Consider the following 15,130-nt stretch of genomic DNA (forward strand, 5'->3'; position numbering starts at 1 on the left):
CTAAGCTGTGGTGATTTAAAGACATAACTTTATAATTCACCTGAATGCATCATGCGTGATTAATAATTAATCATTTTAACTCCAGACAAAACAAATACACACAGACCTAAGTCCAACCGACAAAATCCACGCACACAGTTCGGTTAAACTGGGATTTGAACCGAGGACCTCTTGTTGTGAGGTGACAGGGCTAGCCGCCGCCCTCTGATGACTACAGAGCCAAACTTCTGCTTCTGAAGGGTCCTTGAGCAACGCACCGACACAAACTGTCCCTGACAACTTACACAACAAATGTGTGAGTGATGCATGATGCATTGTGCGAATGAACGTGTGAATGGCTAAACTGTAGGAAAGCACCTCGACGGGTCATCAAGTGGTAAATAGATACACAACGTTTACGATGTTGATTATGAATCATCGCAACTCGCGACTGAACAAAGACGGCGTGAGTCAGCGGAGGGGTCATTCTCACCTGGATGAGGTCATTAGTAGTGACACATTACAACGAGTGACCAGGTGTGTTGTTGTCTGGCAATTGTGTGTTTAATATCAGGTGATTGTTACTAATCAGTGTGTCACCATTAACAACACAAGGAGACGTTTGTGTTGTGTTATATAACGCAAATCAAATAATGAATTAATGACGAGAAGAGGGGAACCCCCCCAGCACACACACACACACACACACACACACACACACACACACACACACACTTCAGAGTTTGGGTAAAGAGCGTTGGCTTCTCTCTTCTGGAGGAGAGAAATCCAGAAAACCAAAAGAAGGGAGCGAAACATCGACAGCTGAACTACGACAACGTTGAAAAAAATCAATTTCAGACATTTGCAGAATATTTTGTTATAAGTGAACTTACAACCTAAAAGAATAAAACGCCTTTATTCTTGTAATATTACAACTCAATCCTCATAATATTTCAACTTTATTCTGAAAAACTGAGATTCAGTTTGCCTTTGAATGACCCTTCTACTCTGTCGAAGCTCTTTTCAAAGTTTTAAAGTTTTAAAGCTCTCTACTAACCACCTGATTAAAGCGTGAGGCCGACGCCCACTTCTGTCCACAGAACACAAACAAAGACTGAACTGTGAACGGCGTGAAGCTCAGCGAACATCTGCACCACGAACAATGTGTCAGTGTCAGAAACACAATGCAAACATTACGTGAAGACCAACACGGGTGTAAACTGACCTGAGATATGTCAACGTGTCTCTGTTTACTTTGTTTAATGTGTACAAAGCACTCTACACAACTGTACCAGCACCGTGCTTGAGTCTTGTTTTATTTAACCTATGTACCAAACACTACAATTTCAAGTAGGACATGGGACATTTTTCAAAGTCCTCTCTGCCCACAAGGTTGTTGTGTGTTTGCTGTTGGTTTGTTTGTCTGTTTTCAAGCACGATGACACAAAAACTATGAATTACTACGCAACAAACTCATTGAACTTTAGCCTGGATCCAGGATTTAATTTTCTGGATCCAGGCATTGCAAGACCAGACATGTTTTTTGACTTCGTCCCCAGTTTCTCAAAGGACACAAAAAACAGAATCACACACATTTAGTGGACTGAAATATACGAGTGTGTAACATTTGCTCCAGCTCGATTGAATCTATGGAGACTGTGTATGTGCAGGTGTGTGTTCTACTGAGTGACATAACTTCTGTCTGTCTGCATGATTACTCAAAAAACTACAGCACCGATTCCCATTAAATTTTATTGCGGGCCGGGGCATGACCTCAGGAAGAAACCATTCGATCCGCGGGGGTACGTGTTCTCCGAGCGTCCTTAACGGTGCATGAGCCCAGAAGGAAAAACATCAAGCACCACACGGAGGGAGAGCTGCAGCTCATCTAAATTAATTCAAGTAATTTGGCCTGTAGGTGTTTTCGGGGTCAGGTACACGTGCGAGTCTCGACAAGTCGTCCCGACCGGAATGCAGCAGTGTTGCCGCTTTATTAACCTGATCCTGGATAAGCAGAAGCAAACACTGTAAATGTTCTCATGTGTTATGATTCCTAAATGCGTGAGATCAAATAAAAACTGAAGAATTCTGTGTGGAAGAAGGATTTGTGAGAGCAAACATCTTCTAAACTCCATTAATCAGTGTCATCTAAGAAATGTACTCGAGGTATTACTATGACCTGGACCCTTTTATGTAATTATTTTGCTCTACGTCCAAATATTTGCTTTATGAAACAATATGGGCCCAAACGGGTGAAGTCATCAATATGAGCTGATGACGTGTGTAGACAGGAATGTGTGAAGGATTCTCTGTTTCTCAGGTGAGTTTGTTTGTGAACACTGAAATATGTGATTCTATTAATACACTACTGCCGATTGATCCTTGGTCTGCGTTCAGGTGAGAGAACCGTGTGGAGGAAATCTGAGTGAATCATCAGACTGTGATTAGTTCATGTGGAGGCTGGCGTCCAGGAATCTCATGTGTCAACACGCTCGTCCACCGCGCCGCAGCCTCGCTTCTCACACGGAGAAGAGGAGGGTGTGGTCTTTCTTGTGTTGCTTCAACGCGCAACTTGAATAAAAAAAGTGTTGATCCGAGCGATGGATGCTTGACATTCCTGCACTTTGAAGCTACAAAAGAAACATGGGAGGTAACTTAGTTAAACCACACAACACAACACAACACAACACAACACAACACAACACAAGTTCTTCAAGCGCCTGCAATAAATTTAATCCAACAATTCGCTCGTATCTCCGTCAAGGCCCAACAGCCGCCTTAAATTCACACCACTAAGAGAACTCATTTAAAAACATAGATTCACATCTGCACAAACTCATCACACACACACTCACACACACACTCACACACACACACATGCACACTCATTACCAAACCACAGGCTCATTGCCCACACACACATGTGTTCGTTACCCACACAGGAAACACGTCTTAACAAAGTGTTTGTGACATCGGGCCTTGAATGGGGGGGGGGGGGGGGGGTTACTTGAGCACTTTGAGCTGCATGACATGTATGAAGTTTATTAATATTATTTATCGTCACGCACACGCAGACCCACACACGCACGCACACGCACGCACACACACACACACACACACACACACACACACACACACACACACACACACACACACACACACACACACACACACACACACACACACACACACACACAGGTGGAACAGAGGAGTAACAGGAGGAACAGGAGGAGCAGAGGAGGAACAGAGGAGGAACAGAGGAGGAACAGGAGGAACAGAGGAGGAACAGAGGAGGAACAGAGGAGGAACAGGATGAGCAGAGGAGGAACAGGAGGAACAGAGGAGGAGCAGAGGAGGAGCAGAGGAGGAACAGAGGAGGAACAGGAGGAACAGGAGGAACAGAGGAGGAACAGAGGAGGAACAGGAGGAACAGGAGGAACAGAGGAGGAACAGGAGGAACAGGAGGAACAGAGGAAGAACAGAGGATGAACAGATGAGGAACAGAGGAGGAGCAGAGGAGGAGCAGAGGAGGAGCAGAGGAGGAACAGAGGAGGAACAGGAGGAACAGGAGGAACAGAGGAGGAACAGAGGAGGAACAGGAGGAACAGGAGGAACAGGGGGAACAGAGGAGGAACAGGAGGAGCAGAGGAGGAACAGAGGAGGAGCAGAGGAGGAGCAGAGGAGGAGCAGAGGAGGAACAGGAGGAACAGGAGGAACAGGAGGAACAGAGGAGGAACAGGATGAGCAGTGGAGGAACAGAGGAGGAACAGAGGAGGAACAGGATGAGCAGAGGAGGAACAGAGGAGGAACAGGAGGAACAGAGGATGAACAGATGAGGAGCAGAGGAGGAACAGAGGAGGAACAGGAGGAACAGGAGGAACAGAGGAGGAACAGAGGAGGAACAGAGGAGGAACAGGAGGAACAGGAGGAACAGGGGGAACAGAGGAGGAACAGGAGGAGCAGAGGAGGAACAGGAGGAGCAGAGGAGGAACAGGAGGAGCAGAGGAGGAACCGACTCTTTGTAAATCCACTCAACTCTCGCTGGTGTTTTAGAAACAGGGCTGGACCTGTGACCACAGAATCTTGGTCAGATAAGCTCAGTTGTTGTGACTGTGGCGGAGACACGGTTGAGCGAGTGGCTGGTTCTTACTGAGACATGCTGGGGCAGGAGGAGCATGGGGCCTCCTTCCATCTGATGGAGCAGATGAAGCTGGGAAAGCTGGGAGCTGAGGGGACGAGAGAACACAGAGGATCGTTGTCAGGGTTCAAGAAGAAAGAGTGAAGAGGTCTTCTGTCACATTTCCTCATTCAAATCCTCAACCCGTAAGAAAAAGACATGTTATTGAGGTTTGATATTCTCACAGTTTAATTATATTAATTTAATAAAGACCAGTCAGAGCATTGGGAGCGACCCCACCTCCTCGGAGTCCGTCCGTGTCAGCACAAGCGGCGAGCCAATCAGGAGCGAGCAGACAGGAAGTGTCCGTCCTTCACGAGACACAGAGAGAGAAGATTAGATCTCTGAGGGAGATGAGTTGAGTTTCTGAGAACTGTGTGTGAAGCATGAGAGAGAACCAGTGGTTACCTTCACTCTCCATTCAAACTCAAAGGGTGTTTAGTTTGTCCAGTTTACAAGAAACAGTACCCCCCCTCGAGTGTGTGAATCATTACTGGTACTCAGGAACCAGTGAGATGTCCGTGTGGTTAGAACAAAAAAAGATTCTGAAGTCAGAGAAAGATTTCAAACTCTGATCTCATTTCACCTAATAGGAATTTGTCTCTGCCAGCGGTTGCTCAAACTGTGCCAACTGCAAATTCCTTTGAACTTCTGAAGGATCATCGTGACGGCTTGATAAAGGTTATTTTAAGAGATGACATGAGATCTTATTTAGCAATCGTATTTTTTATTTCCATGTTGATATGACTCAGTTCCCTATCTGCATCAAGGGGAGTTACTTTGAGAGCTTTGAAACCTCTTTGGGAAAATAACAAGTGATATTTATATGAAAGATGAAAATATAATGAGAAACATGTTCGGGGGAGAATTGAAATCATGAAGCTCAAAGGTTGTGAAGCTGAATCAGAATCAGAATCAGAATCAGAAGTATTTTATTGCCAAGTAGGTTTACACCTGGAAGGAATTTGCTCTGGTTATTGGTGCATACAATGAACATAGAAACATAAAAACGCAATAAATACAACATACATAGGAAAAGCAATAAAAAAATAGAAAACCAGTATATATTTACTCACTGTTTACTTCTTCTTTTCTCACTTTTTTCCAATATTTATACAAAGTAGCATTTATTTTGACATAAACATTTCTGAATAAAAATATATGAAAGATAAAGTGAAAAAAGTGAAGAATAAAAAAAGTGAAATGCAAAATTCAAAACAGTAAACAGTGTACGATTGCAATATTCAAATCAAGTCTTGTAAGATTATGTCGTTTTTGACAAAAAATATCTTTACGTTTTACATAAAGAATCGTACAACTTTTGACAAACGGCTGAGAGGACAAGCAACACCTGAAACTGAAGAGCAAGGGGGCACACAATCAATCAATCAACCAATCAATCAACCAATCAATCAACCAATCAATCAACCAATCAACCAATCAACCAATCAATCAATCAACCAATCAACCAATCAATCAATACATCAACCAATCAATCAACCAACCAATCAACCAATCAATAAATCAATCAATCAAAAGTGAGGAAAGACAACTTTAAACTGGGAAAAGGAAAACCTGGAAACTTGGGAGGAAGTTTCTCTCGAGTGTAACAGGTGTTCAACAGAGCACATCAACAGAGTTACAGTTTTCACAGCTGTGATACGAGTGGAGAGTTTATTTCTTTCAGTCTTTCCTCCTCACTGGAGGACCGGATGTTTCAGGACGAGTGTGTACAAATACTCGATCATAGCTTCTGTGGAAGAGAGGGGATGTTGCAATGACTGTGGTGGATTGAAACATGGTTGACAAACCACACGTGTTTTCAGACATGCGATCTGTAGCAGAAGTCTGTCACTTCTGCTATACTTCACACTTCTTATGTCACTTACATCAAGTCTCTTGTTATGAGTATGTGGTTGTGTTATGAGTATTTGGTTGTGTTGCGAGTATTTGGTCGTGTTATCAGTATTCGGTCGTGTTGTGAGTATCTGATGTTGTTGTAAATATTGAGTGGAAAAACACAATTTAAACTAAACTCTTGAATCAATAGTCACATATACAAACTTTCAAAGACACAACCTGCAGTTTATTCCTTCCAAACTTGTTGTGAGTATTTGGTTGTGTTTTGAGTACTTGGTCATGTTATTAGTATCTGGTTGTGTTATGAATATTTGGTCCTGTTGTGAGTATTGGGTCGTGTTTTTAGTATTTGGTCATGTTATGAGTATTTGGTCGTGTTGTGAGTATTTGGTTGTGCTGTGAGTATTTGGTCGTGTTGTGAGTATTTGGACTTGTTGTGAGTATTTGCTGTTGTTGTAAATATTGAGTAGAAAAATCACAATTTAAACTATACTCTTGAAACAATAGTCACAAATAAAAACTTGCTAGAACACAACCTGCAGTTTATTCCTTCCAAACTCTTTTTAGATATTTTTGATCTATATAACAGAATGAGTATTGTGTAGTTTCCCGTTGGTCTTAGAACCAAACAGATGGTTATTAAAGGGGATGTTCTGCAGAAGACATGCCTGCACAACACTCGACTTGTGCAGGCATGATTGTTTTTCTATTCACGGCCACCTGAGGAATTTTAACAAACATTGGCTCCAATATCCGAGGGACGTCACCCTCTACTGCTACGATGTTATCTCCCCTTAATTCTGAATAATTGATGTCACTAAACCTGTTGCTGGAGGCCTTTAGCAGGAAAGATGATGCATCATCTCTCATACGTCTGTATCCAGTCAGGTCTTCTCTCTCTAAACCACACCTCTAGCTCACTATATATTCTTCCTCTCTGCAGAACCAGCCTCTCACTCACAGAGCCGACAGACGCACTGACACAAGGTGTTGATGTGCTCAGCACTTCTCTGTGTTTACAGTGCACGCCTCCTCCTCCTCCTCCTCCTCCTCGGGGACTCTGGCTCGGGGCTGTCCAGGCTTGACGGAGCTCCAGAACCACGGATCAGAGTCGGGAGGGGAACCGGAGCCTGAGCAGAGGAGACGCCTGAAGCATGAAGGATAAAACTCTGTGACTCTTCTTCTTTTTCTTCTTCTTCTTCTTCTTCTTCTTCTTCTTCACTTTGCTGCGGGGCCTCATCAAACAGGACGACTGATCGATTTCCTCCGCTGTAATTTTGTCCATCAGCAAAAACATGTCTACAAACAATTTTATTGACGACTGCTATGTGAAGCATAATGTCACGTATTACACTCTCTCCTGGCTGATGACTGGAGAGTTCACACTGGGTCTGCCGCTCAACCTATCGGTCCTCTTCATCTTCATCTTCAGGTATGAGGAAACACGACCTCACCATCTCGTCTTCGCAAACACAGAAGAATATGAACGAAAGCTTTTCAAGCAGGAGGCGTAAAAACTGAAGTTTGCACAGATTTCCTGACGTTGTGTTTGAATGATTCAAACGTGAATATCAGGAGAAAGTTAATGAGGAATCATCTGGCAAAATAATTTTGTCCTAGTTCTTCTGGTGCTTTCTAAAAACCTAGAGAGTGATTGATTACTATGCAGACCTATGCAGTAATAAACTCGTGCTCTCAGCAGAAGCCGATGGCGACAGTGTTAACATCCTGTTTGAATACATGTCTGTTATTACGTAAGTTGACAAAGTGTGTTTATCGTTAGTTTGTCATAATTCTTCCCTGAAAGATTTGATATGAATAACGTGAAACTCAATAACGAAGTTATCTTTAAAACTAAAGCGAGTAATTTATGTTGCAAAGGATTCGTGCACCGGAAACTATTAAAACTATTCAGGATGCAAATGAAACATTTTTTTTGACTTCTCTTAACACTTAACTTGTGCATCAGAGAGACGTCTCCTGTTGAGCTCATCTTCGATCAGATGAAACAAGCTGAGCCGCTCTGTGGTTGGAGATCGACTGATAAACACCTCGACAGGTTTCTGAACAGAGTCACTGTTTTCTTTGGCACCAGTAGATTTCCACCCCTGATGCAAAAGAACCATAAATTATTCTCTGGGGAAAAAATCCTATCCTAGAAAACTTCCTGGATCCGCGCCCTGATCCAGATTTGCATCAAAAGTTCTTCCTTGACCAAAACTTTCCACCGAGTTTTGTGGAAATCCGTTTCAGAGGGTGACAACTACAAGAAAATACAAATACACCTCGATGTATAGAACTTGAAATCAGAAAACAGACATAAATATGCTGTTTATCCTTCACATTTAAAGGTTTTCTATATCTGCAACAGAAACGCAGACACCAATGTCAGCAGAGAGCCGACAGGAGAGGAGCCCCAGCTTATTTAACTATTATAAATCTTTCACAAAACACAAAGTCTCAGTGTGTCTGTGTTGTTGTGTAAATTCCTCACAGCGTCCATGTCACGTTCAGATTCTGAAGAGGTTTAAAATAAAATGTAGGTTCTTCTGCTCTTTAATGTTTAATCTTTTAATTTGCATGAATAACTTTCCCTTTTCAGATTCAAGTTCTGGAAGAACAAAAGCATCCTGCTCTTCAACATCGTGGTGGCCGACTTCCTGCTGGTGATCTGTCTCCCAGTCAGGATCCACAACTACCAGCATGGCGTGCGGCACAGCGAGGAGAACGTGGTGTGCAAGGTCATGCTCTTCATGCTCTTTCTCAACCGAGGAGCCAGCATCACCTTCCTCATCACGCTGACCATCGACCGCTACTTCAACGTGGTCCACCTGGGGCGGAGGAACATTGTCAGAAGGCTGAAGAAATCTCCTGCGTTGTCCATCATCATCTGGGTCCTGCTGCTGCCGCTCACCGTGCCCACCATGCTCCAGAAGGAAGGCTGCTGCAACAGCCTCGGACGAGTTGCGACACCAGAAGAGGTTTTTGTTTGACTTTGCACGAGCTGTAAAAGTTCTCCCGGCACGTCAGCAACAATATGATCAGGGAACTAACTCGTAAATAAGAACTGCAGCTTCTGCCAGGCTCAGACTTCCTATGAGATAAGCTAGATATCTAATCTGATTTCCTCTCTCAGCTGCTGCAGTCACAATCTGAGGCCTGTGCACATTCTAGTTCCCATAATTAGTCGATTGATCTATTTGTGAATCTGTTGATTTACAGAATATTTATCTGTCACTTAAAACAGTTATAGTTAATCAATAATTCAAATAATGATAGTTTAAAGCTGATAGAAGTTGAGATATTTCATTGTTCAGGTGATGAATCCTAATTGTGAGCATCATAAGTATAATCACAACTACATGTTGCTATATTCCACCACGGCACCACATTGATTCTGAACAGATATTTTACTTTTGACCGTATTTTTAAGCATTACTTAATCCACCAATCATAAACAAGCCTCTCGTTGTGGATGTGCATTTCAATAAAGTTGTTCTCTTCTCTTTCTTGCAGAAAGTGGTGGACACTTTGAGAGAGGTGGTGTTCTTCTCTCAGATCCTCGTCCCCTTCGTCATCCTGGTCTACTGCACGGTGCGCATCGTCCACCGGCTCAGGAAGAAGACGGTGGGGGAGAAGGCCAAGCTGAGGAGAGCCGTGTGGCTGGTCATGTCTGTGGCCGTGGTCTTCTCCATCTGCTTCCTGCCCTGCGCTGTGGGCCGAGCGGTGCTGATGTGGGTTCGGTTGATGAAGTACGAGGAGGCCGAGGTGTCCGTGGTGCAGGTGTACGACAGCCTCATGGTTCTGTCCTACACCGACTGCCTGCTGGACCCGCTGGTCTACTGCTTGAGTAACACGGGGTTTAAGAACGCCTACGTCTCCACCTTCTGCCCCACGTTCCTCCAGAAGAGGCTGAAGAAGTACGACGTCAGCTCCACGACAGGAACCAACACAGCTACAACCTCTGCAGCCAGAAAAATCTCACTGCCGTTAACAAACAAGGGAAATGCTCTGGTGCCCAAAGTGTGAATCTAGATCTCAAGGCCTCAGTCGAACAGATAATAACCACTGCCTCTGTTCTCAGCTGCCGTGGCCCATCAGACTCTTTCTTTCTGTCAATGATGAACATTAAAGGTCATCAAAGGTCGTTTCACCAGCAAGAACAACACCACAGGAACATTTGATGGAAGGGTGTGAATGGAAATGGAAAAAAGAGGATGAGGGGATGAGGGAGGGATGGAGGGATGTTTGTGATCTGTGAGCAGGGGCGTTTCAAGGGACTTTGGGGGCTCCAAGCAAGAGTGCCCCCCCTCCACCATCCCAGGTGCATCACAAACTCAGAGCTGCAGCTTTGGGTATCGCTTCAAAGTAAAAGTTGGATTGTGTCGCTAAAAATATATTTTTATATCTGTATTTACTTATAATATATTCTTGTGAGTCTGCGTTCAGGAGCCGAGAGAAAGAGACGTTTCCTTTGTGATTATATTTTATCTGACTCCAGCAGCATTCACAAAGTGCTCAGAAGATAAAACTTGTGTGTTTGCTCTCACAGTGTAGAGAACTCCTCCATCATCTCAAACCACTTCCCCCGTCTCTTCCCACTGTCGTGTTCTTTATACACATTGTGAACGTCTCCACTTTTCTCTGACACGACTCAACTCCGTGTTTTTAAATGTCAGCGGCCGGAGGAGACGGGTCAGTTTGCTCCTCGCATTTGTTTCTGCCTCTTTAATAATCGTCTGGAACCCGTGTCCTGCAGGAGCCTGGAAGGATTTTGAAACTCTCCTCACTCACAGAGTTTACAGGTCGTTGGTGAAGTTGATTATCACGACCGGATCATTTGTGTATCACAGTACAGCTGACTGGAGATGTTTGTGTACGGCAGCAGTAAACACACAGAATACAGGTGATGCAGCTGCACAACAACAAATCAGCAGGAGACCACCGTGATGTTGACCTGCTGCTGATCACAGGAAGCCGCCACAGACTCTGAGCCCAGGTTGTGTAGCCGGGCGCTCGCAGCTCAAACACAGGCGGCACATTCCCACACGTCGTTATCAGATGCATTCGACCCTTTGAACATTTTTAAGGCGTGACCCTTTTCGCTCTGGGCGGGTTTAAAGGGTTTTGGAACAGCCGAGCTGCTGGAGTCTGTGAGTTGAGCAGGAACAGTTTTTTTAGATTCTAGTGTTATCTTGAATATCACGGCAACAACAACAACAACAACAGAGACAGGAAGTGTGCAAACAAATATGAAAAGTGTTGAGTAGTAAGTTAGAAAAGTTCGATTTTCTTTGGTTTCACGTGTCGATCTGAAGCAAAACTTTAGGCTCTGGACTTGGTCTGAGGTTTTCATCGTGTTTGGCTCCATGAAAAAATATTTGTATTTTCTGTGATTGTTGTTTTATCATTGTATATATATATATATATTATTCATTTTTGCGTCCGTCACCAACACTGAATCTCCTGCTGTGTTCTCACACGGGCCCACCTGTTCTGTGAGACACTGACCTGTCAGTAGAGTCAGCAGGCGGCTGTGCTCCTGTAGAACCTGGTGGATCTGCTCGATGTGCAGCAGCAGCTCACAGGGACGAGCTCCAGTCTGCACACACACAAACACGTTTCAATCTCTGCGACAGGCAGGGGGCGCAATGCTGAGGCTCTGCTGCCATCTAGCGGAGAGAGGAAGAACTGAGGCTAAAGTTGACATCAGGTCACATTGATATTGTATAACGTGAATTTTTGCTTCTCAATAAAGTTCCCTGCTCTCAAAGCAACACAAGCTCAGTGTTTTTTTTTAACAGCACATCCAAAACCTTTCAAATCTCATGGGGTCTCCAAGGTGGACGTCTTCCTCAGTGTCTTCTCTATTGTCTTCACCAGGTGTCTGGACTTCAGGGTGAGGAGTGAAACAGGAAATGTTTTAACTGGATTAAAATCTACTTTACTGAGGCCAATGTTGTGTAGAGATCGCTCCAACTTATATCACTATTACAACAGGAGCTATGGAGAGAAGCCAGCGCTCTCTACTGTGTTTCACAGTATGAAAGATCTACGTCATCATTTCCCTTGAAAACCTACTTGTTCCATGTTTTTATTGAGCGTCTGAGAGGCGTCCATGTCGGCAGCAGTCGGTTGGGACGGTCCAGGGGGAATGGGGTCATCAGGGCTCAGCAGGGGGGCCACCACTGGCTCACCCCGAGGGGAAGGCAGGTCCGGTGTGTGGCCCTGGAGCTCCATGACACCGACTCCAGAGGCCGGTGCTGAGACTGAGGCTGGAGGGGGACGGGACGGACCTGGATCTGTGTGTGGACTCGTTCTGTCCATCTCAGCAGACATGTCTAGAAGATGAGCACTCCTGGTTGTCCTGAGATGTATCTTGTATCTTGTATCTTGTGTTAACAAACACACAAAAAACACGATACAATGGAAATTAACTAAATTTCTCTGAGAAGAGAACCCGGTTCTTATTAGCCTGTTCTGTAAATACTTTTTCTGACAAAAAGGTGTCACCAGCGAGACGGCATACAAGTTAAACAAATTTAAAATGTCCTGAATTTTCCACGGGATTAATATCCATCTATCTATTTATCTAACGTACAGAAATTTAATCAAACAACAAAGGCTTTAGCATTCATTTATTATCAATTTTAAACTTTGCGTGAAAGTAGCTATCTTCAGATGGACAAACTACAATAATGAAGAAAGACAGATGATGAAGACTAAAAGTTTGAAACAAAGTTAGAGCTGAAACTCTGAATTAATGAAACTTGAACTAAACCCAGATAAATAAAACACGCAGGAGACATTTTGAACCTGAACTTACCATAGATTAGTTAAAATAAGTTTATTTAAAGGTATTTCCTGAATGAATCGTTAATTCTTTGTTACCTGTCGTCAGGTTCAGTTGAGGGAAGTTTACTGTTGCTACAGTTACGCGTCATTTCCGGCTCTACGGTTTATTTCATGTCGGTTAATCGAGCAAAAGCAGAAAAAAACAGTGAAGCTCAAACATGTGACTTGATATTAAAGCGAATTCTGACGCAGGAATAAAAACGTGAAGGAAAACGTTTTACTGCGGATTTAGCTCAGCTGCACGGAGACAGGCGACTTCCGGTAAGTCCCTTCAAAATAAGGGTTCAGTCAGTTTGTTCTCATTTTTCTGGGAAAATTTTTAAAGATAGTTATAAAATTAAGAACTAATATTGAATTTAATTGAAAACCTAAAGAAGTAACTTATATACAGTCTATAGTGGGTTTATAAGGTACTAACAGCTCTTTAAGGTAAAAAGGCGCCATATTATTAAAGGCCTTGAAGGTGAGGAGGAGAATTTTAAATTCTATTCTAGATTTAACTGGAAGCCAGTGTAGCGATGCTAATACTGGAGAAATGTAGAAACCTCAGAGAGAGCCACATGTGAGGGATCCCCCTCCCAGGATGGACAGGAGCGTGATACATACCAGGACCAGTGTGCAGTGAATCCCTTGGCTTCGTTCACATTGTGTCTTCACCACTGACAACGGAGCAACACGACACTCATCCCCACCGGCAGCCACGCCCCCTCATGTGGGGCCCGACGAGAGGAAGGAGCGGAAGTGTGAGGAGGAGGGAAGAAGGACCTGCACCAGAAGATGGGTCTCACAAGGTGTCTGCACTTGAGTGAGACTACCCCAGATCTCAGAGACGTGATGTTCTCCGTGATCTGGAATGCAACAAGGGAATTATGCAGTGGAGATTACAGATTAAAACATCGAGGGTGCAGATGATGTTTGAGAGTCAATGTTCCTTCTTGTGGTGTCCAACATAGCATGAGTAGCATGGAGGATGGAGTGCTGCAGGCGTAGCTGTGCCACATCTTAGGGAGTGTGGGGAACAGCATTCAGGTGTTAGGCCTCAGCTCTGGCAGGGATGGTGAAGCTTTGAGGAGATCTGCTAGAACTTGATTCCTTTGGGAAAGGGAACGTTGTCAGGAGACAGGAGCCTCGAACCCATGGCTGGAGACGGAACCACAGCTCCCAATCCTGTTGGAGTGACGAGACTGAATTGTTTCATTCATAACGTTCAGTGCAGACTTCATTCAGCAGAGGAAACAGGATGGAAGCCCCAGTGGATCCAGTGCTTCCTCTGCCTCCGAGGGACAACACCCCGAGGTGAGGGAGACGTTGGTGGAGCAGACGCCTGACGTCCGATTCACACGTAGTGAATCTCGAAGGACCGAGCCTACATGTCGTAAAGGAAGTGAACTTCTTCATGGAGGACTCACTCGGACTGAGAGAGACAAACGACCCACGGAGGAACAACGGTCACTGGGTCAACAGCTGAGACGCTGGAGCAACTGGTGGCCATACTGCAGCAGCAGTGAGAGCAAGAGGGGTTGATGGGAAATGTCTCTCTGGTTAGATAGACCACCTGATGAGGTGGCTGTGTATTATAGATGATTGTGGAGATTGAGGTCACATGACGTATGTCACATGATTTTCTTTCACAAATGTTTTTTTCATTACTTTTGCATAAGTGTATTTTACCAACCTCTACAATGTCAAGAACTCTATATCCTTCAACTCAGCTAAATATCTATATGGTAATATTGGTTATAGTTATTCATTTAATTGTTAATTAGAGTTACAAATTCATAGTTGGTACTTTAATGAGAGAATCAATAAATTTGATCTTTTCCGTTTTTCTGAAGGATTGTGCCCTGTGATAACTTAACAAGTTATTATTTAATATTAATAATTTTAATAGTCAATATTTTATTTTGATAACCAAATTTATTGAATGCCGAAACTATTGCATGGTATCATGTTTAATTCATTATTGCACAACAGATTTCACTGTAAGGGAACTAGTTGATCAACGTGAGAAACAGGAACCTCACGTTCATGTCACTGTTTCTCATGAATTCATGAGATAAAAGGTTTATTTTCTTTTGTAGAGTTTATTATTTACTCTATAACCAGACCCAAGGTCAGATTCTTGTTGAGTTTAATGCTGATTTTGTTGTGTCTTTGTTTGTGTGTTAACAACAGATTTCATAATAAAGACTGGAGACATTTCTTTCTTCATCTCTTTCTCAGTAGATGAGTAGGAAGTGGGAGGCAGCTTCTGGTTTC

The 15,130-nt window shown here is 43.7% G+C and overlaps 2 protein-coding genes across 2 annotated transcripts; one reads left to right on the top strand and one right to left on the bottom strand.

Moving 5' to 3' along the window:
• Positions 1 to 3,948: 3,948 nt before the first annotated feature.
• LOC133973999 (resuscitation-promoting factor RpfA-like) lies at positions 3,949 to 12,377 on the bottom strand. Its single transcript, XM_062412088.1, has 4 exons — positions 12,098 to 12,377; positions 11,528 to 11,618; positions 4,397 to 4,467; positions 3,949 to 4,205 (listed from the first exon to the last, which is right to left on the bottom strand). Exons 1-4 carry the CDS (start codon positions 12,353 to 12,355, stop codon positions 4,077 to 4,079), a joined length of 549 nt encoding a protein of 182 aa, XP_062268072.1. The 5' UTR covers positions 12,356 to 12,377; the 3' UTR covers positions 3,949 to 4,076.
• On the top strand, positions 7,214 to 10,625 carry LOC133973998 (12-(S)-hydroxy-5,8,10,14-eicosatetraenoic acid receptor-like). Its single transcript, XM_062412087.1, has 3 exons — positions 7,214 to 7,448; positions 8,619 to 8,997; positions 9,533 to 10,625. The coding sequence occupies exons 1-3, from the start codon at positions 7,312 to 7,314 to the stop codon at positions 10,043 to 10,045; spliced, it is 1,029 nt and encodes a 342-aa protein (XP_062268071.1). The 5' UTR covers positions 7,214 to 7,311; the 3' UTR covers positions 10,046 to 10,625.
• Positions 12,378 to 15,130: the final 2,753 nt, after the last annotated feature.

The sequence above is a fragment of the Platichthys flesus genome, chromosome 18 (assembly GCF_949316205.1).
Source record: "Platichthys flesus chromosome 18, fPlaFle2.1, whole genome shotgun sequence".
Lineage (NCBI taxonomy): Eukaryota > Metazoa > Chordata > Actinopteri > Pleuronectiformes > Pleuronectidae > Platichthys > Platichthys flesus.

Excerpts from the sequence above, each read along its gene's own strand:
- LOC133973998 (XM_062412087.1), top strand. The coding sequence starts at position 7,312 with ATGTCTACAAACAATTTTATTGACGACTGCTATGTGAAGCATAATGTC. Across the intron at positions 7,449-8,618 it reads CTCTTCATCTTCATCTTCAG|ATTCAAGTTCTGGAAGAACA; the intron begins GTATGAGGAAAC and ends TTCCCTTTTCAG. Across the intron at positions 8,998-9,532 it reads GAGTTGCGACACCAGAAGAG|AAAGTGGTGGACACTTTGAG; the intron begins GTTTTTGTTTGA and ends TCTTTCTTGCAG.
- LOC133973999 (XM_062412088.1), bottom strand. The coding sequence starts at position 12,355 with ATGTCTGCTGAGATGGACAGAACGAGTCCACACACAGATCCAGGTCCG. Across the intron at positions 11,619-12,097 it reads TCAATAAAAACATGGAACAA|ACTGGAGCTCGTCCCTGTGA; the intron begins GTAGGTTTTCAA and ends GTGTGTGTGCAG. Across the intron at positions 4,468-11,527 it reads CCTGCTGACTCTACTGACAG|GACGGACACTTCCTGTCTGC; the intron begins GTCAGTGTCTCA and ends TGTCTCGTGAAG.